The 26,624-nt window shown below is 45.7% G+C and overlaps 1 protein-coding gene across 2 annotated transcripts in view; it reads right to left on the reverse strand.

The window, feature by feature from the left end:
- The window catches only part of ripor3 (RIPOR family member 3), a 71,744-nt gene that overhangs the window by 11,126 nt on the left and 33,994 nt on the right, over window positions 1–26,624 (reverse strand). The window contains exons 3-21 of one of the 2 annotated variants that reach the window (XM_061726601.1): window positions 23,097–23,249; window positions 22,897–22,975; window positions 21,014–21,037; window positions 17,715–17,768; window positions 17,023–17,172; window positions 16,761–16,824; window positions 16,635–16,678; window positions 16,416–16,541; window positions 14,344–14,489; window positions 12,564–12,690; window positions 12,338–12,477; window positions 12,075–12,245; window positions 9,150–9,420; window positions 8,946–9,076; window positions 7,910–8,072; window positions 6,910–7,039; window positions 6,021–6,185; window positions 4,425–4,589; window positions 1,641–1,843 (exon numbers count right to left, since the gene is read on the reverse strand). In XM_061726601.1, the coding sequence (XP_061582585.1) occupies window positions 1,641–1,843; window positions 4,425–4,589; window positions 6,021–6,185; window positions 6,910–7,039; window positions 7,910–8,072; window positions 8,946–9,076; window positions 9,150–9,420; window positions 12,075–12,245; window positions 12,338–12,477; window positions 12,564–12,690; window positions 14,344–14,489; window positions 16,416–16,541; window positions 16,635–16,678; window positions 16,761–16,824; window positions 17,023–17,172; window positions 17,715–17,768; window positions 21,014–21,037; window positions 22,897–22,975; window positions 23,097–23,249 (2,506 nt within the window). Of the gene's footprint in view, window positions 1–1,577; window positions 1,844–4,424; window positions 4,590–6,020; window positions 6,186–6,909; window positions 7,040–7,909; window positions 8,073–8,945; window positions 9,077–9,149; window positions 9,421–12,074; window positions 12,246–12,337; window positions 12,478–12,563; window positions 12,691–14,343; window positions 14,490–16,415; window positions 16,542–16,634; window positions 16,679–16,760; window positions 16,825–17,022; window positions 17,173–17,714; window positions 17,769–21,013; window positions 21,038–22,896; window positions 22,976–23,096; window positions 23,250–26,624 lie in introns of those variants that run through there. The other variant, XM_061726600.1, reaches the window with a different exon arrangement.

Consider the following 26,624-nt stretch of genomic DNA (forward strand, 5'->3'; position numbering starts at 1 on the left):
GAAAACATTTTTATGCTTTGTCAGAGAGAGTAGTTCTGTCACACTATCACTGAATAATTCTAACTTTGAATCCGGGGCTCTATACAGACAGGATATTACAGTATTTCTCCCTTTACACATAGATAATTCTACAGTTATGCATTCCATTACATTGTCAATAGCTTTTGACACATTTTCCAATATGACAAAATTAATGCTCTCTTTAATAAAAAGAGAAACTCCTCCACCAGTCTTTTTTTTCTATTTTTACACACAAATTCATACCCATTTAAGATGAAGTCCATTCCCTTTTCTTCATTAATCCAGGTTTCTGACACCGCAATGATATCAAAGGATGTAGAAAATCCTTCCAAGTATTCCAATATGTGATCAAAATTTGCATATAAACTCCTGCTGTTGAAATGAACGATTGACAGCCTCTGATCCATCACAATGTCCTTATTGAACTGCTCCCTTGTATAATATCCACAATTTAGTGCTCTGCTGTAGTAGAAGTGTATATCCGCGTCAATTTCTTCATTCGAGTCTTCTGATCCAAGGTGTTGTTTTAAAGATAGGTTCCTTTTTTCATAATTGGCAATCCTGCCTTTAAGTTTATTCATCTTTGTTTTTTGTGAGTAGGTAATCCATTCTTTTTGTAGAGGTTTCATGGTGAGCTTTGACATATTAGCCGGTAAGTTTCTCCAACTCCTCTACCTCCCTGATCAGCACCGGTCTGGTATTTTCTGGCCCATTTTGTTTGATGTAGACTCTGCAGTTTGCCGTCCAGGTATTTTGTATTTTTCCAGCCTTCTTCAGTTGACGAGCTTTCCAGGCGATGGTGGCGTTTTTCTTGCTGAGATTCTCGTTTATAAACACACTGGTATTTTTCAGCTTACTGCCTTGTTTTAGCAGCGCTATTTTGTGTTTTCTGTTAGTGAATTTCAGCAGAACAGCCCTGTTTACATCTTCACGTTCTCCCACCTTTTTTTTCTTGGGCAGCAGTTGACATGTATCCACATGTTCAAGATCGATCTTAATGTTTTTGGAGGTTAGGAAATCCTGTACCTGCTTTTCCACAGATTGGATGTCTTCCTCCTTCATCTCCTCCTGTCCTCTCGTCGCTGCTGCATAGCTCCTGGGCTTGATCTCAATACCCGTAATGATCACATCATTTAGCTTGTTTTGTTGATCAAGCTCCTCCATTTTGTTGTTTAGAGCTATTATCAGCCCATCTTTTTTCTCATTTTCCTCTTTGAGGTGTTGAATCTCTTTCATCAGGCCTTGCATCCCTTGTAGTTGGCTCTTTATCTCCTTCAAGCATTCCAACTGAACCTCCAAGCCTTCCAGCTGAAGCTTTACTCCCTCCAGGGTCTCACCCATTTGGGTCAGGTCCTGTGGATTGAACTGGTTCCCCTTTTTTGGTGCCATTTTCCTTGGATTATCCGATTCTGTCGCTATTTGATACTTTTCGTATAGCTTTTCGCATAGCGGCTCAGTAGCCCGCTATTGTTATGTTATATTGTAGATTTCCATACAGAAATAATATGGTACTCAATGTAAATGTGTCATTGATTCCTGTTCTACTGTGCCTTACCCCCTAATAAAAATATTTAAATAAAACAAACATGATTGTCATGTGTCTCGTGCTCGTGCGTTACTTTGCTCCTGAAGTTCTTGCAGCCGGCGGCTCTGCTGATGCAGCTGGACGCAGCCTTGCAGACCTTGTGGTTGGGGTGGAGCTGCAGGGCGGCGAGGGTCCGCAGGGTCCCGCCCAGGGGGAGGAGCTCTGCGATGCTCCGCCCCCTCAGCCTGGCCAGGACCCGCCTCCGTTTGGGGCCTCCGAGGGCCGACAGGATGTGCTCTGAAACAACGGAGGAGGAGGAGGTTTGCTTTACTGAGTGCGTTTACATGGGAAGTTTAATTCCTCTTTCATTCAGAACTAAAATCAAATCCGATTTAAAATTAGTAAAAATTACCATGTAAACACCTAATTCTGAATGAAAATGGCCATTCAGAATTAAACTTAATTCCGAAGTAAGTGGCTGGTTAATTCCGATTTTAAATCCGCGATTAAATCCGCGATTACATGATCGCGATTCCGCGATCATGTAAACACTCATTCCTCTTTACGAGTGTTGGGTGTAACGCGTTACACCCAACACTCGTTACGCGTTACTGTAACGAGATTACATTCACCAGTAACGCAATAATGTACCGCGTTAAAGTTGTAATTTGGGTAATCCCGTTATAGTTACTCTAAGACAAAAAAAAATACGTTACTTTAAGCTTTTCAGCTACATGTAGAACGGGAGAACAGAAAAGAAAATCAAACTTGCCTTTCATGCGTCTTCACGCGTTGCGCAACACTTGTCTGACTTAAGGCTGATTTATGGTTCCACGTTAAATCGACGCAGAGCTACGGCGTAGGGTACGTGGCGATGCACACCGTACGGTGCGCGTCGCCACGTACCCTACGCCGTAAGTTCTGCGTTGGTGTAACGCAGAACCATAAATCAGCCTTTAACGTGATCTTACGGGATTTGACAGGATTTTACGGGACTTCTGGTGCTGATTTGGGCACTGCGGTAATAAGGTTCCAACTACAGGACTGTCTCAGAAAATTAGAATATTGTGATAAAGTTCTTTATTTTCTGTAATGCAATTAAAAAAACAAAAATGTCATACATTCTGGATTCATTACCAATCAACTGAAATATTTCAAGCCTTTTATTATTTTAATATTGCTGATTATGGTTTACAGTTTAAGATTAAAGGAGCCGTCTGTAAGAAATGGCCAAAACTGGTACTGCAGTCACTTTCAAAATATTGTTGAGCGGCGTGTACCCTCCCCCTCCTCCCCCCGACCAGAGCTTGCCAGGTAGGCTGCAGAATGCAGCAGGAACGTAGGCTGCCATGGCTGCGATAATTAGAGCCGAGCTGGCAACCCGGATGCCGAAACAATACTGACTTGGTGATTGGGAGACAGGTGGAGGGTGGAGCTTCAGAAACAATACTGACTTGGTGATTGGGAGATAGGTGGAGGGTGGAGCTTCAGAAACAATACTGACTTGGTGATTGGGAGATAGGTGGAGGGTGGAGCTTCAGAAACAATACTGACTTGGTGATTGGGAGATAGGTGGAGGGTGGAGCTTCAGAAACAATACTGACTTGGTGATTGGGAGATAGGTGGAGGGTGGAGCTTCAGAAACAATACTGACTTGGTGATTGGGAGATAGGTGGAGGGTGGAGCTTCAGAAACAATACTGACTTGGTGATTGGGAGATAGGTGGAGGGTGGAGCTTCAGAAACAATACTGACTTGGTGATTGGGAGATAGGTGGAGGGTGGAGCTTCAGAAACAATACTGACTTGGTGATTGGGAGATAGGTGGAGGGTGGAGCTTCAGAAACAATACTGACTTGGTGATTGGGAGATAGGTGGAGGGTGGAGCTTCAGAAACAATACTGACTTGGTGATTGGGAGATAGGTGGAGGGTGGAGCTTCAGAAACAATACTGACTTGGTGATTGGGAGATAGGTGGAGGGTGGAGCTTCAGAAACAATACTGACTTGGTGATTGGGAGATAGGTGGAGGGTGGAGCTTCAACATAAATATCAGTTGAGGGCTGCAACTCCTCTTTTTAAACTGGAATATCCTGGCTTGAGTGCTGTTGTCAGTGACGTAAGTATTTGAAATGAACATGATTTTTAAATGTCTGTTGACATATCGGGGTCATTTTATGATTCGTTTTATTATTGCTCTTACATACAGCTCCTTTAAGATTCCCAGAATATTCTAATTTTTTGAGATAGGATATTTGAGTTTTCTTAAGCTGTAAGCCATGATCAGCAATATTAAAATAATAAAAGGCTTGCAATATTTCAGTTGATTTGTAATGAATCCAGAATGTATGACATTTTTGCATTACAGAAAATAAAGGACTTTATCACAATATTCTAATTTTCTGAGACAGTCCTGTAAATGTTGTCCATTGGCAATCGAGTTATGGTGCAGCTCAGATGATATTGCGGAGTAATCCAAAAGTAATGTAACTAGTAATGTAACTAGTTACTTTCAGCAACCAGTAACTAAGTAGTGTAAGGGATTACATTTTTTAAAAGTAACTAGAAATATGTAAAGGATTACCTTTTTTGAGTAACTACCCCAACACTGCTCTTTACACTAATTTTGAGTCAATTAATCACAAGAGCTGGAAGGTATTGCGCTAAAATGCTAATATTTACATATAAAAATGAATACGATTATTTTAAATATAAAAAAACAAGAGGTGTATCTCATGCAGCATGTCTATGATCCCACACTGCTTTAAGTCCAATATTAAATATAATGGAAATATTAGCTCAGAACCAGAACCAGAACCAGGACCAGAACCAGAACCAGGACCAGAACCAGAACCAGGACCGGGAGGTCGGCGGGCCTTACCTTCCCTGGAGAGGCGGGAGATGTGCTCCCCCAGCTCTCTCACCCCCCTCCGCTGCAGGTGGACCAACAGCTGGAACACGGTGACCCGGTCCGGGCTGCAGACGGGCCGGCAGCCCGGAACCAGCCGGCACGGGGACTGGACCAGAACCAGGAGCTGGGAGAACACTGGGGGGACAGGAGACGGGTCAGAGCCAGAACCAGAACTAGAACATGTTGAGGCATTGTGACACAGTTGCTGACGTGAAGCTCCAGCTTCAATCTGATCTCACAAAAATCTGGGAAATGCCCACGACCTCTCACCACTATTTTCTGTGGTATATGCACGGAAAATGGTATAATTCCGTGTGAGCACCACGGATATTGTACCATGCAAAGTCAATGGGATCCGTTGTCGTGACATATACACAGATTATTACATTATTAATATTTATATATTATTCTTTGTTATTTTGGCTAAATTATGAGTTTTTGTCGCGCAAGGTACTGTTTGTTACTGTCAGTTTGTAAAAGCATGTTTTTAACGCTGTTTTAGCAGTGTTTTATTGAGGTTTTAATGGGAGCACCACGGATATAGTACTATGCGAAGTCAATGTGATCCGTCACCCGATTTGACTGCTGTCAACCAACCATTGAATGAAGGACAAAACGATAACAATCATCCCATACATATGGGCCAGTAGGGCCTTACTCTACCTACTAGTAGGCGCAGGAGGCTGTTATCACCCCTTTCTATGGCTAACCCCATGTTATTAATGCTCAGTAGGCACAGAAGTTTTGTTATGAAGCTCACACCTCACCTCCCTTTTTTATGTATTTAGCTAGAATTTTAAAACCTGAACAATAGAATTCAACGTAAAATGCCAGATCTTGTCCATTAAAAACAAAACTTTTTGGAACATAGTGTAACAACCACAAATAGATAAGGCCTTGCCCGCCTGGGCAACACATCAGCATTTGGCCGACTGGTTAGTGCAGTTGACTGTGGTCTGGGAGACTGGGGTTTGAGACACGCTCTGGGCACGACTTGTTCGCCACAGTATTTTCCCTTATTGTGTTATGGTTTTCTTTTAATATCTTTAACATTTCTAAACACAAAAACACGAAAGTGTCCTTGATAATTTAATAATACAATAGGTTCATGTTAAGGACATCAGTTTTAATTAGTTCTCCTTCGATTATGACATGTTTTTTATTAATGCTCAGTAGGCACAGGAGGTTTGTTATGTATTGTTATAGGTTTGCCTATGAGGCCTATTTCGTGTCTATTTTTGGCACAGTTCACTAACCCTTTGAGCTAGGAGGCTGAAATTCTAGACTCTGTATCAGGAGGTGACTCTCATCCACTGTGCCGAGTTTCAGATCTGTGTGACCTTTGGAAGTGTCAAAGGTCACCGCATGTGTTGCTTTTCAGGCCTGAAAACACTATTTCGTGTCTATTTTTGCACAGTTCACTAACGCTTTGAGCTAGGAGGCTGAAATTCTAGACTCTGTATCAGGAGGTCACTCTCATCCACTGTGCGGAGTTTCAGATCTGTGTGACCTTCGGAAATGGATTAATAAAAGCAGCCGACGGGCTGAAACGTGAGGGACTCGTACCTTGGTCCGACTGGCCGGGCCGCTTGGCCTTCACCTTGTGGGTGTAGCGGCGCTTCAGTGCGCGGGAGAATCCGTCAACGTGGCAGCAGAACGGGCCGGCGGCGTCCAGGACGCACTCGTCCCAGAACAGAAGGACGTTCCGGGACCGCTGGGCCTCGGGGAGGACTGGGGGGGAGAGGTCAGAGGTCAGAGGTCAGAGGTCAGAGGGCGACAGGAAACCCGCCGGAATCGGTTCATCTCAGATTTTTTTTTTCATTATGAACTTCGAGGAAAAAGTCGAAATGTCGAGAAAAAAGTCAAAATTTCGTGAATAAAGTTGAAATGTTGAGAAAAAAGTCGAAATTTCGACTTTATTCTTGAAATTGTATTTCAACGTTCAACTCGAAGTAAAATGGATCACTGCAAAAACTCAAGAATATTTGTCTTATTTCTATTTAAAATGTCTCATTTTAGTAAAAAAAAATCTCATTACACTTAAAACAAGACTCATCACTGGAAAAAACAACAATTTTCACCTGTTTCAAGTAGATTTTCACCTAAAATAAGTAGAAAAATCTGCCAGTGGAAAAGATTTTTTTGCTTGTAATAAGAAGATAAATCTTGTCCCACTGGCAGATTTTCCTACTTACTTCGAGTGAAAATTGACCTGAAACAGGTGAAAATTGTCAAATAAGTTATTTTTCTGGTGTTATTTTTCTGGTGATGACCCTAAATGTTGAAATAGCAGTAAAACCACATTCATTGATGAAATGACATAAGGGATGGAAAGGAGGGATGGCAGTTTTACAGGGGGGATGATTTGGACCGTTTTTATTTCACTGCCCCCATGAATGCCAAGGTCAATTACACCCCCCCCAAGCCACGTGATTCTGGTGGTAGTTGTGCTGACCGTCTCGGGCGGCGACGCCGTCGCTCTTCTCCAGCAGCAGGAAGCTGACGCGGTCCAGGACGTCTGCCTGGCGGGACGCCTCCTCCAGCAGCTCCCGCCGCGTTGGCCCGAACTCGCTCGTCCTCAGCATCTGAGGACCATCAAATAAAATATTATATTCTAAATACGGAAACCTCACCCCTTTAGGAGCGTTTTATCACCAAGAACCAGGACAGGTTTGATCAAGTTCAATTTAAGACTTTTTAAAACCATTTTCAAACTAAATGTAAGACCAAAAGGACACTTTGAACAAAAATGTCCAGAGAAACTTGAATTTTCGAGCCATTTTTCTCTAAATTTACATTTACCCATATTTGTTTGCCTCGTCTCAAAACTACGCTGACTAAGAAATACAGCACTGAGGTCGAGGTTGCCAGATCTGGCTGACAGGTTCCAGCCCGAATCAGACATTCTCTATGTTAAACCCGTTATAATTATTAAATGCGGAATACATTTCAAGTCCTAAGCAAATGCAGCTTCACAACATCACAAAAAGTTCAGGCTCCAAACAAAGACTACAATTTAATTCAGTAGATTAAAGCAAATAAAATATCCGTGAGTTTATTGTGTACGTTTCTACTTTTCTCTGCCATAATGGAAACTTTTTAGTTAATAATTTCTCCTAAATATTTAGTAAAAACCAGGAAAAGCAGCCCACATTTTATCAACCCGCCCAATTGGGCTGAAACCTGCTCAACCTGGCAACCCTGACTGGGGCGTCTAACAACTGGTAAACAGATTTATTTCTCCTCAAAATGATTAAATAAACTTTTCCTTTTCAAAGTGTAAGAAAACTTTTTAACGATGACTGGATAAAATTAAGATTCTAAAGTTAAGACCCTTGGATTAATACTTAAGACAAATTAAGAAATTTAAAGGCCTTATTTTAGGAAAATGGGATTTCAGAGGTCTGATGGGAGCCGGTGATGTGACGGCGGTGCGTCCGGGCCGGGTCTCGTACCTGCAGCAGGATGCAGCACAGGTCCAGGTGCGTCTCCAGGGCCTGGTCCAGACTCCAGTTCCCAGAAGTCAGCGGGGCCACCAGGTCCTCCTCGGAGCCGGAGCGGCTGGCCGGAGACGGGAGGCCCGGACTTCCCAGAATGCTCCGCTGGATGGAGCCGATGCTGCAAGACAAGCGCAGCCCGTCAACGCCGGCCCTGGCCCTCCCCCCACTTAAATTCTTGGGGTGGAACCAAAACTAAAAGCCGTCATTACAGGATTTTATTATACTGTTGTAGTTTACAGGCTCAGAAATACTTTTTTTTTTTACTTTCTAACTTGTCTGCATATATATTAATGGTAAATACAGCGGTCGGCAACCCAAAATGTTTAAGAGCCATATTGGACCAAAAACACAAAAAACGAATATGTCTGGAGCCGCAAAATGAAGACAACACATGCTGCATGTTTCTATATTGGTTATAACTGGGGGGAGATTTTTTTTTTTCATTATGCACTTCGATAAAAAAGTTGAAATGTCGAGAAAAAAGTCAAAATTTCGAGAAAAAAGTTGAAATGTCGAGAAAAAAGTTAAAATGTCGAGAGAAAAGTTGAAATGTCGAGAAAAAAGTCAAAATTTCGAGAAAAAATTGAAATGTTGAGAAAAAAGTCAAAATTTCAAGAAAAGAGTCGAAATGTAGAGAAAAAGTCGAAATGTCGAGATTAAAAAGGAAAGGAAAAAGGAGGAAAAAAAGGGAAAAAAGAGAAAAAAGGACAAAAAAGAAAAAGAGAAGAAAAAAAGGAAAAAAAGGTCAAACATTTTTGAAAAAGCTCCAGGAGCCACTAGGGCGGCGCTAAAGAGCCGCTGATCCCTGGGTTAATACCATGTTGGTAAAAACCTAAGGCATATATATATACGCATTTTTTTTATTTTTATTTTTTTTCTAATTATTATTATTAGGCTCAGAAATACTTAAATAAACGCCTACTGATATGAATTTGGCTCAAATGATTTGGGATGAAACCCATAATTGACGATAGAATCAACCAGCACTCACCCGCTGTCCTCCAGGCAGGACGCGTCGTCCTCGGCGCCGAGGTCATGTGACAGGAAGTCGAAGCTGCCCAGCACTTCCTCCACGGCCAGCGTCTCCTCGGAGGACGAGCGCCGCAGCAGCGACAGGTTGTTCTGTAGGACAGACGGGTCGTCAGCGAGTGCCCGGACTACATCGGGACTACGAGCTACGGGCCGGCTCCGGTACCTTCAGGATGGTTCCCAGGTGGACCAGCCGGTCTTCCAGGGTCCGCAGCTCAGGGTCCGAGCCGTCCTGGTCCTGCAGGGTCTTCTCCAGCTCCGCCATCAGGGCCCCCAGCCGAAGGGCCAGGGCCCGGCGCTGGGCGGCCGTGACCCCTGACCCCCCCGGGGCCGGGGCCGGCGAGGTGGGCGGGGCCGCAGCAGAATTTACCTCTTTTGTGTCTCTCTCATCGGCTGCTTCTCCGCCCGGGTTCCTGAGGATGTCTGGAGTGGTGGATCTGCACACAGTTCAGAACCGTCACCATTTATCTATCCATCCATCCATCCATCCCTCCATCCATCCATCCATCCCTCCATCCATCCAGCCATTATCATTCATTCATCCATTCATCCATCCATCCATCCATCCATTATCATCCATCTGTTGTGGCTCCCCAGCATCAGACGAGCCCAACTCAGCTGCTGGCAATTCCAATCAGGCAGCTGCTCCAGATCTGGTCACCAGCTCTACAAGGGGAGGCTGAGACACGGCCAGTGCTTGGACGTTGTCTCCTGTTGGCTCCCTCCATGCAAACCCGTGTCTCTCCGCTCCATTCTTCCATCTGGCTTCCAGTGTTGCCCCATCACACTCCCTTGTGGACTCTCTCCTGTTCCCATGCTCCCCCCTCCATACCTCTTTAGCTAGGTCTAAATAAACGCCTTTAAACTCATCTCACTCCTGACTCCATTTTCTGAAGTGGTCCGTAATTCGTCTCAAAGGTATGGCAGGCGTTTTGTAGAGGAATTGGGGCCACAGCCAGCCTATCCCCAGGCCACCACCCACAGACTAATGGCAAACAGAGCAGGCTAATCAGGCACTTGAGGCAACCCTGCGTTGTGTCACCGCCAACAACCCCTCAACTTGGTCCCGATACCTGCCCTGGGTCGAATACTCCCTCAACACCATGGAGAGCTCAGCCACTGGTACGTCCCCTTTCCTATGCTCTCGGGGTTATCAACCCCCTCTGTTTCCCCAACAAGAGCTGGAGGTGGCAGTCCCATCCACCAGGGCCCATCTTCGCCTGCTTCGTGCCACCACTCGGGCCCAGCGTGGGGCCAATCGGCGAAGGAGGAGTGCTCCTGTCTACCAGCCTGGCCAGAAGGTGGGGCTGTTGGCTCGGGACCTGCCCCTCCAGACCTCCCAGACCTCGTCCCGCAAACCTACTCTGTTGACCATGTCATCAGCCCGGTGGCGGTTCGTCTGATCCTTCCCCCTGCTCTCAAAGTTCACCCTGTCTTCCATGTATCCCAGCTTAAGCCTGTGGTCACCAGCGCCTTGTCACCTTCCGTTTCAGTTGCTCCACCTCCTCGAGTCCTGGCATATGGTGACCCAGTCTGGAAGGTTTGGAAGCTGCTCGCCGTTCGTTGCCGTGGCCAAGGATTTCAGTACTTGGTGGACTGGAAAGGCTATGGCCCTGAAGACCGCAGCTGGGTGCATCCCTCGTACCTTGCTGACCCCTCCTTGTTGGAGGATTTCTACAAGGACCACCCAGGGGCCCCTGGACCGTCTCACCGGCCTGCCCGGCCCCGAAAACAGCCCCCTCAACTGTCTCGCCGGTCTGCCAATTCACCAGTGCCCAGGCCTCCTGCACTCTGCCTGGGCCCTCCTCCGGGCCCCCTCCGCCCGCCTGTTTTGGTTTCTGTGTTTTTTGGTTGGAACATCTGGGAGCTGTTCTTTGAGGATGGGGGGACTGTTGTGGCTGGCCTCCAGTGTTGCCCTCATCGCCCTCCCTCGTGGACTCTCTCCTGTTCCCCTGCTCCCAGGATTCCCCCCTCCATACCTCCTTAGCCAGGTCTGAATAAACGCCTTTAAACTCATCTCACTCCTGACTCCATTCTCTGTCTCTGGGTCCCAGAACATTTGGCTATTGTGGTTTCCTGAGCTTAACACCATCCATCCATCCATCCATCCATCCATCCATAGTGCCTTGATAGTGCCTTATGTTCCTGGCAGAGCTCTCCGTTCTCAGAGTGCAGGTTTACTCGTAGTTCCTAGAGTATCTAAATGTAGATTTGGAGGGCGGGCGTTCTGCTATCAGGCACCATTACTATGGAACCAACTTCCAATCTGGGTTAAGGAGGCTGACACCACCTCCACCTTTAAAACTAAACTTAAAACCTTTCTGTTTAGTAAAGCCTATAGTTAGTGTTTAGTAAACCTCTAGCTGGTGTTGGTAAATCTCTAGTTAGTGCAAACTCTAGTGTGTTAGAGTCAGTAGTCATAGTTGCAGCTATAGAACAAAACTATAATAGTTAGTCTCAAATATAGCTTGGTGGTAGATATGCTGCTATAGGCTTATGCTGCAGGGGGGACCGACATGATCCACTGGGCAATGCCTCTCACCCTTCTTCTCCTTTCCTTTTCCCTTCCTCTCTTCTCCATTACTATTTTTATTTATTATAAATATCTCATAGCTATCATTTTTGTCCATCGTTCCTGTAGTTTCTTGTGCTGCCCCCCTTTTTTCTCTTTTTGTGCATGTTTGCAGGCCGGAGCCTCGGGAGCTGCGTTCTGGCCTGTGTTCCCGGCACCCCCCCCCCATCCCTGGTCATCCCGTTGCTGCTTCCACCTGCCTGCACCCCCCCCCCCCCCCCCCCCTCTGGTCATCCCGCTGCTGCTTCCACCTGCCCGCTGTGCTGCTGACGTCCCTGACCTCCCAGTCTGGCCTTCAGCAGGAGGGTCCCCCCTTATGATCCTGGTCAAGGTTTCTTCCTCCTAAAGGGAAGTTTTTCTTGCCACTGTTTATATAATAATTGCTCGGGGGTTTATGTTTATGTTTATGTTTATGTTTATGTTTATGTTCATGTTCTGGATCTCTGAAAGCGTCTAGAGACAACATCTTAGACGCTATATAAATAAAATTGAATTGAATTGAATTGAATCCATCCTCACCTCTGTAACTCTGCAGGAGAAGAATCGTTCCTCTCCTTCGCTGACGGAGGACTCTCCCACTCCTCCACTCCCGTCTTCTCGTCCTCCTCCTCCTCCCTCGTTTCCAGCTCGTCTTCCTCTCCGAGGGACAGCTGGGTGCGACTCCCTCCGAGGCTGGTGGCCCGGCTGTAGCTGTGGGGGGGGTTACAGGACAGGTGAGTGACCTTTGACCCGGGACACCCTGCAGCCCCGCCCCCATCTATCTATCTATCTCCACCACTCACCTGGGGGAGTACGGCCCGGCGGAGGAGTGGGCGGGGTCAGACAGGTAGCTGATCAGGGACACGCCCCCCCTGCTGTGGTGGCTTCTGGGTAACAGGGAGGGGAGGGAGCCGTCCGGGTCCTGCAGCTGCCGCACCATCGACTGAGGAAGAGGAGGAGGAAGAGGAAGAAGAGGAGGTCACGGGGGGATTGAACCCAGAACTAAGTCAGGTTGCCGTGGTTACTGACCAGGAAGTACTTCTCCGTGAAGGAGGGCGTGCTCGGCGCCGTCCAGCTGTACACCGAGCTCTTCCTGCTGGACACCGACTGGCGGCTGACGGACAGCGGCTTCATCCTCTCGGCGCCGTCGAACGGACTGCAGAGAAGAACGACAGTCACGTGATCCGTCTGTCTGTCTGTCTGTCTATCTACCCAACCATCCTTCCATCCATCCATCAATCAATCAATCAATCAATCAATCAATCAATCAATCAAATCCATCCATCCATCCATCCATCAATCAATCAATCAATCAAATCCATCCATCCATCCATCCATCCATCCATCCATCCATCCATCCATCCATCCATCCACCTGGACATCATGTGTGTGCGTGTGTGAATGTGTGTGTTGCGTCTGTTGCACAATGGCATGACCGCAACTGTGGTTGGAAATGGCGTCTCTGAACCAACTCCCTTCAACGTCGCTACTGGTGTAAAGCAGGGCTGTATCATTGCACCAACCCCGTTTACCATTTTCATCTCAGCCATCCTCCACCTCACCAGCCAGAACCTTCCGGAGGGCGTCAAATTAACGTACAGGATAGACGGCGGGCTCTTCAACTTGAACAGGTTTAGGGCAAAGGGCAAGATTCTAAGCTCTTCCATCCCAGAGCTTCAGTACGCAGATGACAACGCTCTAGTTGCTCATTCTGACCTCCAGAACATCCTAGATGCTTTTGCCAGAGCATACCGACTCCTGGGACTTGATATCAACATCAAGAAAACTCAGATCCTGTACCAACCAGCTCCTGACACCCGACCCCCAACCCCCCACAATCTATGTTGGAGACAAAATTGGAAAATGTAAATCAATTTTCCTACCTTGGCAGTCTTCTTTCCATAAGAACTGTCATTGATCCAGAGATACACCATCGCATAGGGTGTGCCAGCGCAGCTTTTGCTAGGCTGAGGGTTTTTGAGAATCGGGACATCCATGTCAAGACCAAACTATTTGTCTACCAAGCAGTAGTTCTGCCCACTCTGCTCTATAGGGCAGATAGCTGGACCATCTACAGCAGACATCTGAAGGCCCTGGTACCACCAGCCATGTCTCAGAAAGATCCTCAGGATGGGCTGGGAGGACAGGCGGACTAACATCAGCGTCCTGAAGGAAGCCAGCATCCCCAACATCACCACAACCATCATTCGCCACCAGCTGCCATGGACAGGCCATGTTGTACTCATGCCTGACAACCGCCTCCCAAAGCTAATGCTGTATGGACAACTGAAGGAGGGGAAACGTACCCAAAGAGGGCAGAAGAAACCCACCTGAAGAAATGCCACTTCAACCTCAACACCTTGGAGGAGGTTGCTCTCCGGAGGGACATGTGGAGCAGGACGGTCCATGAAGGCACACCGCAGCTGAAGAAGGATGTCCACTGTGCCGCAGAAACCAAGAGGCAACAAAGGAAGGAGAGATCTGCCACCAAAACCCTCTCTACACACCATCACCACTACCCAGTCAAGCTGTCATATCTGCCCCCACTGCGCAAGAGACTATGGATCAAGGATCGGCCTCCACAGCCACCTGAAGACCCACAGATGAGCAGACTCACCGACAAGAGGACAATCATACTGGTTTCCAGTGATCGCCAATGATGATGATGTATGTGTGTGTGTGTGTGTGTGTGTGTGTGTGTGTGTGTGTGTGTGTGTGTGTGTGTGTGTGTGTGTGTGTGTGTGTGTGTGTGTGTGTGTGTGTGTGCATCTGCATGCATGTGTGTGTGTGTGTGTGTGTGTGTTCATACTTCCAGGTGACCTCCAGCTGCAGCTTGATGGTTCCCAGCTCCGTGATGTCCACCAGCATCAGCTGCGGCTTCGCCACGAAGAAGTCAGCACTGGCACACGTTACCATGCCGACCAGCAGCCAGCCCAGACCCTTGGCCTCCGTCACCTGGAACAAACCAGGAAACACGTTACCATGCCGACCAGCAGCCAGCCCAGACCCTTGGCCTCCGTCACCTGGAACAAACAGGAGCTTCTCACCTGGACCTGGGTACTGGTTTTAAGATTTTTTTGGGCTCTAGTGGCCCTTTATTGAAGTTACAGGCAAGAAGGGGGTAGAGAGAGAGAATGGGGATGACATGCAGCAAAGGTGCACAGGCCAGGATTTGAACCTGCGAACACTGCAAGAGGACTGTAGCCTCAGTATATTCAGATTCAGAGAAACTTTATTCATCCCTGAGGGGCAATTCAAGGACAACTAATCAGCAATACAAGTACAGTAAATCTGCTCAGCTGCCGGCCGGTCGACCAAAACGAGCAGCGACCCGAAACCGGAACAAAGCAGAGAAAGGGTGACATTGGGGATGGGAGGAGGGAGGAGGGAAAAAAAAGGCATCTTCACACTGTGTATAAATACACAGTGAGAAAGTGCAAAAAAAACACCTCAGCACAGAAAGCACATGACAAATTTAACATCATCATCACAAGACTAGCCAGGAAGGCGTTGAGAATGAGGGAGGTGTGGTTATCAGGGTTATCAGCAAGTGTGTGTGGCGGTGAGTCCATGAACTTCGCTCAGAGCTGCCTCAGCCAATGTCCTTGATGTTATCAGACGGCTCGGTCTGAAAACAGGTCCACAGATGTTCCTGGGAGAGGGGAGGGTTAGTGGGGGCAGAGCCACTTGTTTACATTCCACCAGAGAGATTGTGACTGGAGCGGTCGGCCAAACCGCTCCGTCAAGGCCAGATTATAGAATCAACAATTATATTGCAAAGAACAGACAGACTCAGTAATTTTCCGTCTGCTTTTAGTCTCTGGTTCATCAATGGCGACTCCAAACAGACAAATTTGTGATCAATTCCCGCCAAGCCGAGCTTCCAACTTCTCCAGGGTCTTATCCATTTTGCCAATGAGCTCAAAGACCGCCGCCAGCCTGCGATTCTGTTCAAGAATCGCATCCAGCTTGCGGTTTTGCTCTCCTAACGTTAAAGTCTGCGTGTTGGTCGCCGTGCTTATCCCCTCAGCCACGTCCGGCAGCTCAATTCCATGATTGTAGAATTTCAGAGGAGTGAAAAAGAGAGGCTCTGAGGACAAGACAGGACAAAAGCAGTAGCAGAGCAGATAAGAAGGGAGAGGAGAGAAAAGCGTCCGTATTCGCCGAGAGCCGGAAGAGAGAGCCTCTCGCTTAACCCACTACGCCACAGAGCTGCCCAACTTTTTAAACTTTAATGAAAATAAAACGGAGGTCCTAGTTTTTGGTCCCAGTGCTACCTGTGACTCAGACGTAGATCTAGAACACCTAGAACCACATGTCAGAGATACTGCCAAAAACCTTGGTGTAGTTTTGGACTCTAACTTTAAAATGGAGAAACAAATTAATGCAGTTGCTTTTTTCTTCCAGTTGAGACTTTTATCCGAGGTTAATCCCTTTCTCGTCTCAAAACTCATTTTTATTCACCAGTATTTAACTCATCATGATTGTTTTATTTTATTTATGTGGTTTATGTTTTACATCGTCCTGTTTTGTTTTCCTTTCGTTGTCCAGCACTTTGGTCAGCTGTTGTTGTTTTTAAAGTGCTTCATAAAGAAACTTGACTTAACCAAGGGGAGCAATGGCAGCAGGTAACATCTGGTCTAGATGTTGAGTCCACAGTGGAGAGCAGAAAAATCTGCAGTTCCTCTAACGACCACCAGGGGGTGACAAACCTCCACATCACAATAAAACCACCTCACGTAAGCGGAGAGGCCTTCCAGTTTGTGTAGTTTCACGGGTAAAGGTGTGTGTGTGTGTGTGCGTGCGTGTGTGTGCGCGCGCGCGCGTACGTGCGTGCGCGTGTGTGTGTGTGTGTGTGTGTGTGTGTGTGTGTTCTCTGACCTTTATCTCAAAGTTGTGGTGTATGTGAGGGAGGAAGACGATCTCCTCTTCCTCCCAGGACTGCGTGTCGTCCGACTCGATCCTGCCTCGGATCCTCCAGCGCTGCCGGCCCAACCGCACCAGCACCTGGTCATGTGACACCCACAGGACACAATGACATCACCCACCGAACCTCCACCCGTCACCCCGAGGCCTCTACGGGCGGGTGGAGCAGCTCACCTCGTACTGGTCGCCGGGGCAGAGCCGAGCGAAGCCGATCAGACCTGCGAGGAAAGACAGGAGGTTGGAGGAAGAGTTAGAGGAAGAGTTGGAGGTTTAGTTGCCGGCGGAGCTGCAGGTTCTCACCCTTCATCCTGATGTGTAGCTCCCCGAGGAGACGCTCCAGGTCTCCCTCCATGGACGACATTTCCTGCAGAAGAAGAATAAGACTTCAGAGAGGGAGGAAGGAGAAAACTGGATGGATGGATGGATGGATGGATGGATGGATGGATGGATGGATGGATGGATGGATGGATGGATGGATGGATGGATGGATGGATGGATGGATGGATGGATGGATGGATGGATGGATGGATGGATGGATGGATGGATGGAGCGAGCCCCACACCTGCAGGCTGACCCGGTGGCTCCGTCCTAACTCCACCAGACTCTCTCTGGATCCTCTGCTGGACGGAGACAGAGAGAAAGCTCTCCTCATGTTCAGGGCTCCCTGGCAGAGACGCCACTGCACGCCGTACGTCTCGTACAGCTCTTCCACCTGCAGGGGGACGGGGGACGGTTAGCAGGACCTCCAGTGACCATCAATGACCATCAATGACCTCCAGTGACCATCAATGACCATCAATGACCATCAATGACCTCCAGTGACCATCAATGACCATCAATGACCACCAATGACCTCCAGTGACCATCAATGACCTCCAGTGACCATCAATGATCATAAATGACCTCCAGTGACCATCAATGACCATCAATGACCTCCAATGACCATCAATGACCATCAATGACCTCCAGTGATCATAAATGACCTCCAGTGACCATCAATGACCTCCAGTGACCATCAATGACCATCAATGACCTCCAGTGACCATCAATGACCTCCAGTGACCATCAATGACCATCAATGACCTCCAGTGACCATCAATGACCATCAATGACCTCCAGTGACCATCAATAACCATCACTGACCATCAATGACCTCCAGTGACCATCAATGACCTCCAGTAACCATCAATGACCTCCAGTGACCATCACTGGGGGAGCGTTTGTGTTATAACCCATCAAATATCACCCAGGTACCTTGCTGATCTGGAACTCCAGTCTCCGGATGTGCCGCTCCAGCGCTCGGATCTCCTGCCAGAGCAGAAACCAACAGTGAGCAGAAACCAGCAGTGTGGCAGTGAAGTCCAGACCTTCACCTCCTTTTAAAGACACCATTGGCGCTTTTCCACTAGTACCTACTCAGCCCGACTCGACTCGCCCCCGTTTTGCGCTTTTACACTACGGGTGGAGGCGTGCCGAGTAGATACTTCTTCTGTAACTACTCTTCTGAGATTCTAAGCAGCTGAGTCGGCCCTGTATCTGACGTCATCACAATACAGGCCACCGATTGGTCGGGGGGTTGGAGTCAGACGTCTGAGTCAGGAAGCGGTAATCAGCGCAAGAGCAGCTCGCAGCGATTTTATTCAACCAGCAACAGCAGCAGAAGTCTGTTTGGTGATCCAACTCTGAGGTGCAGATGTTCATAAACCTGGTGCTGAGGAGAGAATTCAATTCAATTCAATTTTATTTATATAGCGTCTAATACAACAGAGTTGTCTCTAGACGCTTTACAGAGACCCATACCCAGAACATGACCCCCGAGCAGTTATTACATAAACAATGGCAGGTAAAAACTCCCCTAGTGGGAGAAAAACCTTAAGCCAAACAGTGGCAAGGAAAAACTCCCCTTTAGGAGGGAAGAAACCTTGAGCAGGACCAGGCTCATCAGGGGGGACCCTCCTGCCGAGGGCCAGACTGGTGGGTCAGGGACGGCAACAGCACAGCAGGCAGGTGGAAGCAGCAACGGGATGACCGGGGGTGGGGACCGCAGGCCAGCACACAGCTCCCGAAGCTCCGGCCCAATCAGCAAGTCCCAGGTTGGGGTGCAGGGTCAGGAAAAGACTTGTGCTCCGTAATGCAAGCTACAAGCCACCCACGGCCACCTGCAGGACAAAAGAGAGAAAAGGGAGGAGAAGGGGGGGCCAGCAACGGGATGACCAGGGGTGGGGACCGCAGGCCAGCACGCAGCTCCCGAAGCTCCGGCCCAATCATCAAGTCCCAGGTTGGGGTGCAGGGTCGGGGAAAGGTTGAGAAGGGGCAGGGCCTGGGAGAGGAGTCTTGAGGGACGAACATTCTCCCCCGCCCAAAAGGGGCCGTTACCCTGCCCCCCTCACTCCCACACTGCAGGTTCCGGTGTCCGGCAAAGGATGCTGCAACATGGACAAAAGAGAGAAAAGGGAGGAGAAGGGGGGGCCAGCACAAGAAACCACAGGAGCGACTCTGACACACTAAAGTTTACACTACCTAGAGATTTACCAACACCAGCTAGAGGTTTACTAAACACTAACTATAGGCTTTACTAAACAGAAATGTTTTAAGTTTAGTTTTAAAGGTGGAGGTGGTGTCAGCCCCCTTAACCCAGATTGGAAGTTGGTTCCATAGTAGTGGCGCCTGATAGCAGAACGCCCGCCCTCCAAATCTACATTTAGATACTCTAGGAACTACGAGTAAACCTGCACTCTGAGAACGGAGAGCTCTGACAGGAACATAAGGCACTATCAGGTCTTGCAAATAATGCGGAGCTAAGCCGTTTTGGGCTTTATACGCAAGTAATAAAATTTTAAATTGGATTCTGAATTTTACGGGTAACCAATGGAGCGACGCTAACACTGGAGAGACGTGGTCTCTCCTGCTAATTCCTGTCAGTACTCGTGCTGCTGCATTCTGGATCAGCTGGAGCCTATTCAGCAAATTACTTGGACATCCTGCTAACAACACATTACAGTAATCTAGTCTAGAAGATACAAACACATGAACTAGTTTTTCTGCATCACTCTGTGAGAGGAATTTCCTAATCTTTGCAATATTACGGAGATGGAAAAAGGCTATTTTACAAACCTGATTGACATATGGTTTAAACGACAAATCCTGATCGAAAATAACACCAAGATTTCTCACAGTTGCACTGGAAGCCATCGCAACACCATCTAATCCCTTCCTAAGATGCTCTGGACCAAGAATGATAACCTCTGTTTTATCTGAATTTAGAAGCAGGAAATTTCTGGACATCCAGTCCTTGATGTCCCTAAGACATGCCTGAAGTTTAACTAACGGTTCTGTTTCATCCGGCTTCATAGACAAATAGAGCTGCGTATCATCAGCATAACAATGAAATTGTATGCCGTGATTCTGGATTATACTTCCCAACGGCTGCATGTATAAACTGAACAAGATTGGCCCTAGCACTGAACCCTGCGGAACACCATAACAGACCCTTGACTGTTCTGAAGAAACCTCATGTACATGAACAAACTGGAACCTGTCAGATAGGTATGATTTAAACCAACATAGAGCTGTCCCTTTAATCCCAACAACATGCTCTAACCTGTGCAGTAAAATGCCATGATCTATAGTGTCAAAAGCAGCACTGAGGTCCAGTAGAACCAGTATGGACACTAATCCCTTATCTGAGGCCATAAGGAGGTCATTCGTGACTCGAACAAGTGCTGTCTCTGTGCTATGATGCATTCTGAACCCTGACTGAAAGACTTCAAACAGATCATTTCTATACAAATAGTCACATAACTGGCTTGAAACTGCCTTTTCCAGAATTTAAGAATTAAAAAGGGATCTAGACGGACGATAAGGAACGACCAGATCTACCAGGAACTCTGTCACTTCATAGCTGCTCAGATACCAACGCACTTTTCAGCAGCGCCGACACAAACAAACAAAAAAAAGTGTTGCCGCTTGAAGCTTCTCTCACTCTCATTTTTTAACTTTATATGGAACACAAGCCACAGATCCAGCAGCACATCTATCATCTCCTCCAGGTTCTACATCTTTAGTGTTGTTGTCTCCTCTGTTTAGATACACAATCAAATACGTCTCAGCAGCTTCTCTAACCTCCTACTTCTGATCTGGGTGTCTAAAACAAACGAAGACAAGGGTGGAGGCGAGACGAGTCACGCTGAGTAGGTGCTAGTATAAAAGCACCACATGTTTTAGTACAGAGGACAGAAGACCCAGACCACCGGAGGAGAGACGAGACGCTCCCCCATGCTCCGGATGGAACCAGGACTAAGGAGGTCCGGTTCCCGGGACCTGGATGACGGCGTCTAGGTCGTAGGCTGGTCCTCCTCAGGTCCGGTCCTCGGAGGAGGACCGGACCTGAGGAGGGCTCCTTCTTCAGACCGGGTGGTGCCGTGTTCCAGATGGGGTCCGGAACCCCCCCGGAGGTCCAGGTTCTGGTCCAGGTTCTGCCCCCCGGTGGTCAGAAGTGGTTTTGCTACATAATCAATTAGGTTGAAGTGAGAACAGTGTGTGGAAACATTTACCTTCTCCAGGTCGTAGAGGAACGCCTGAAACGAGAGGAGAGAACTCTTCATCATCATCATCACTATAATCTTCATCTTCATCATCATCATAACTATAATCTTCATCATCATCATCACTATAATCTTCATCATCATCATCATCACTATAATCTTCATCATCATCATCGTCATCACTATAATCTTCATCATCATCATCATCATCACTATAATCTTCATCATCATTACCATCACTATAATCTCCATCATCATCTTCATCAATATCATCATCATCTTCATCATCCTCATCATCATCATCTTCATCATCTTCATCAATATCATCATCATCATCACTATAATCTTCATCATCATCATCATCATCATCATCATCACTATAATCTTCATCATCATCATCATCATCACTATAATCTTCATCATCATCACCATCATCATCATCTTCATCATCCTCATCATCATCATCTTCATCATCTTCATCAATATCATCATCATCATCACTATAATCTTCATCATCATCATCATCATCATCATCATCATCATCACTATAATCTTCATCATCATCATCATCACTATAATCTTCATCATCATCACTATAATCATCATCATCATCATCATCATCATCATCACTATAATCTTCATCATCATCATCATCATCATCACTATAATCTTCATCATCATCATCATCATCACTATAATCTTCATCATCATCATCATCATCACTATAATCATCATGATCATCATCATCATCACTATAATCATCATGATCATCATCATCATCACTATAATCTTCATCATCATCATCATCTTCATCATCACTATAATCTTCATCATCATCATCACTATAATCTTCATCATCATCACTATAATCATCTTCATCATCATCATCACTATAATCTTCATCATCATCATCACTATAATCTTCATCATCATCATCATCATCATCATCATCATCACTATAATCTTCATCATCATCATCATCATCACTATAATCTTCATCATCATCATCATCATCACTATAATCTTCATCATCATCATCACTATAATCTTCATCATCATCATCATCACTATAATCATCATGATCATCTTCATCATCACTATAATCTTCATCATCATCATCATCATCACTATAATCTTCATCATCATCATCATCATCACTATAATCTTCATCATCATCATCATCACTATAATCTTCATCATCATCATCATCACTATAATCTTCATCATCATCATCACTATAATCTTCATCATCATCATCATCACTATAATCATCATGATCATCTTCATCATCACTATAATCTTCATCATCATCATCATCATCACTATAATCTTCATCATCATCACTATAATCATCTTCATCATCATCATCATCATCATCACTATAATCTTCATCATCATCATCATCATCATCACTATAATCTTCATCATCATCATCATCATCATCATCATCATCACTATAATCTTCATCATCATCATCATCATCACTATAATCTTCATCATCATCATCATCATCACTATAATCTTCATCATCATCATCATCATCACTATAATCATCATGATCATCATCACTATAATCTTCATCATCATCATCATCTTCATCATCACTATAATCTTCATCATCATCATCACTATAATCTTCTTCATCATCATCATCATCATCATCATCATCATCACTATAATCTTCATCATCATCATCACTATAATCTTCATCATCATCATCATCATCATCATCATCACTATAATCTTCATCATCATCATCATCATCATCATCACTATAATCTTCATCATCATAACTATAATCTTCTTCATCATCATCATCATCATCATCATCACTATAATCATCATCATCATCATCATCATCATCATCATCATCATTCTTCCTCGTCTCTCACCAGTCTGGAGTTCCTCTTCGTCTCCCGCTGCTGTGAGGACAGGAAGTCCATCTCTGTCATGTGACTCTCCAGATATTCCCTGAACAGAGAACAGGAAGTTGGTGAGAGAACAGGAAGTTGGTCAGAGAAGCTCTCAGTGTCGCCCCCCGGTGGCCTCCAGAGACGCTGCAGCTAACGGCTGCAGCCAACAGTTTCCTCACTTGAGTCCTCGGCTGAGGGCCAGGAAGACCCGGTCCACCTGCTCCGGCTGCAGGGACCAGACAGAGCCCGTCCCGCGACCCGGGGAGAAGTGCATCCTGGGAGATTTACTCCTGGCCAAGGCTTTGAGGCGAAGGGAGTTCCGCGCAGAAGACCTGGAGGGAAGCAGAGAAACAGAAACACCAACCGTTTATTCACATCAGGACCGACCTGTACCTGAACTCAGATAAACCATCAGCTGAGCGGTGGAACGGGGGATTCTATGGAGGTAGATTTGTGTCTTAATTATTCAATTATTCAATCAAAAAAATTTCAATCAAAGAAAAAAAGTATCCAAACAAAAAAGAAAGTCCAGAGTGCTCAGAAGGCTCATCTAAATGATGTGACAAAGTTGCTCTTTGGTGGGAAAAAGGATGTCAAAAAGAAAAATCCAAGGCACTCTTCTTCAAATATAAAAAGCCTTTATTTCATGTAGAAAGATTTTAAAAAGTGGGTTACAGCCCACGCGTTTGGGCCACAGCTTCCTCAGGGTGTAATACTCAACACATTGATTCTCCTTAAATGGGATGATTGAAATCACCTGGGTAGGTGGGAGGACAAATGGAAACAAGATAAATAACAGATAATGACCAATAAATGGCTCCACCAATTGTTAAACAATTAAATACTGGAAATAGGAGAAGAAAGAACACTATCTGTAATGAAAAAAAGTTACAAAAAAGGACTGTCTTCATTTAAACCTGGATAGATAGTGGCTTTCATTTGGTAAATATAAAAGGTCTTTCTCTGCAGAAGTAATTGAGTCTGTCACCACCTCTAATGTTTTTTTGAATACTTTCTAGTCCTTCAACCATAAGTGAACCTGGGTTGCTGTCATGTGCTTCAAAAAAGTGCTTAGCCAAGAAAGAGAAAATAAAAATAGTGTTTGAATGCAATTTTTTGGGTCTCAAATATTTATTTGCATTCAAACACTTTTTTTCTTTGATTGAAAAAGTTTTTTTTTATTGAAGTGATTTTTTTTCATTGAAAATATTTTTTTCTTTGAGAAGCAACTTATTATTTGATTAAATGATAAAGACACAAATGTCCTACCTATAAAATGGCCCAAACACAAAACAACACTACTTCAATCAAAAAAGTAGCTTCAAACAAAAAAACTTCTTCTATCAAAGAAAACATTTCCAGTCTAATAAAAACATTGTTCAAGTGCATTTTTTTTTAGTCTGAAATATTCTTTTGCATTCAAACACTTTTTTCTTTGATTGGAATACATTTTTTTGATTGAAGTGACATTTTTTTAATTGAAAATATATTTTTTTATTGAAGTAATCTTTTTTTTTATTGAATAATAAAGAAACAAATCTACCTCCATAGGCTTCTAAAAACCATTTCTACCGAGAAAACCATTTCCCACCAGTACCACCTCTGACCACAAGAGGGCAATTAGCTCTGTTGAGCTGCTGATGTCACCGCAGGTTTTCTGCAGAAACTGGAGGAACAGAAGATGCTGGAAGCTGAATGGAAGTTAAGTTTGCTAAGCATTACACAAAAATTGAGTTAGTTTGGTAGATTTGGTAGATTATTAGGGCCCGAGCACTTACAGTGCGATGGCCCTATTGTATCTGTAGGAATTATTATTTTTTCTTTCTTTTTTTTTCTTTTCCTGATGAAATGAAGGCCTTTTTTCCCCCTAAACGTGCCCCAAAAGTCACCAAATTTTGCACCAAGCCAGGCCTGGTGAAAAATTTGATTTAATGGTTTGCATTAATGGGCGTGGCCTAATGGCTCAACAGCGCCCCCTTGAAAACTTTGTGCCTCAAGCCCCACAATACGGTTTGACGTACATGCACGAAAATCAGTACACACCTGTATCATGTCACAACTTAAAGAAAAGTCTCTTGGTGCCATGGCCGAAACCCAACAGGGGGTCGGCCATTTTGAATTAATCGTATAATTTTGGCGCAATTTAGGCCATTCCTTCGGCCGTTAATACGTCCAGAACCGTAACGTGCACCCAGGTGTGTTATACATCAAAATGTGCGTCTCCATCCTGCGAGGACGTGCATTACTTTTCTCAGTCAAAAGCGTTACCGTGGCGACGATAGACGCCAAAAAGTGCACCCACCCTTCATCTGATTGGTCCATATTTGATAGTTCCTACTTTCTGCCATAACTTTTGAATGGTTTGACATAGAGAGTCGTGGGTGGTGTCATCGGACTTAGGTTTGAGCATATTTTTACATTTCTGCATGCTAAACTGCCTGTATTTTTATTTGCTATGCATCATACAACGCATATAAGCCAATCTTTAATAATCTGGATGTTACAAGTCCATAATAACTAAATAAATAGCAAACAAGTGTAAACAACTACCAAAAAAATGTAAATCGTTTATGTATATAATTTTATATATCACGTTTAGATATCCCATCTCCATAAACTTCGCTCACGGCAACCCGTTTCATAATATGTGTGTGTGTGTGTGTGTGTGTGTGTGTGTGTGTGTGTGTGTGTGTGTGTGTGTGTGTGTGTGTGTGTGTGTGTGTGTGTGTGTGTGTGTGTGTGTGTGTGTGTGTGTGTGTGTGTGTGCGTGTGTGTGCGTGTGTGTGTGTGTGTGTAAATATCCCAGCATGCCAACAGGAAGCCGCCGTGTGTTTTGATAACGTGACATCTTGTTCTCTCTCCGTCTCGTGAGACTGACGCTGCGTTTGTTTGTTGTTTCTCCTTCATTCACAAACCAGATCTGCTCCTCCGTCCGTCCTGGAGTCGGTCATGAGGAGAGTCCGTCCCCCGGGAGATCTGATCACCACGGCGACGGGACGGGGAAAGAATCTGCCCGGAGATACTTCTTCTTCTTTTGTCCCATTCAACCCGGATTTGTCCCGGACGGACGGACGGACGGACGGACAGATGGATGAAAAGATGGATGATGGATGGAGGATGGACGGACGGATAGATAGATGGGTGGGGGGGTGAGGGGGAGCGGGGCTGCCGTGCCGTTTTCGCATCGCCTTCGCACAGTGTCTTGATGATTTGCAATTAAAGGCTGAGCCTACCGTTAGTTTTTAAACTGTAAAAAGTGGGGGGGGGGACAAAAACATGATTTTGAAAAGTGAGGGGGACATGTCCCCCCTGTCCCCAGTGGAAATTGCGCCCTTGATCCGTGGCACTCACAGCGTTTAGCGCAGCAAGGACGTGCTGCCACTCACTCGCTTTATTTTATACTATTTATATACTATTTATACTTTTACTGTGACCACCAAATAATGTGGTTTTCCTGTCCTCCACCTCATCCACAACATCTCCATCTCAGTCTCCGTGAAATTTAGTGGCACGGTGGCTCGACACGTCTCGTTCATCCTGACGCCCAAACAGGCTGCAGGAGCCGCTGTGCATGCTCAGCAGGATCATTCATATGCAAATACAGTCATGAACTACTTTGCATTGCCCATTTATGGTAAAAAGTGGGCGTGTAGAGGGCGGGATATGAGGCAAATTCACCTACCTTCCAGCTGGACAGTGATTTATAA

This window comes from Cololabis saira, chromosome 8 (genome assembly GCF_033807715.1).
Source record: "Cololabis saira isolate AMF1-May2022 chromosome 8, fColSai1.1, whole genome shotgun sequence".
Lineage (NCBI taxonomy): Eukaryota > Metazoa > Chordata > Actinopteri > Beloniformes > Belonidae > Cololabis > Cololabis saira.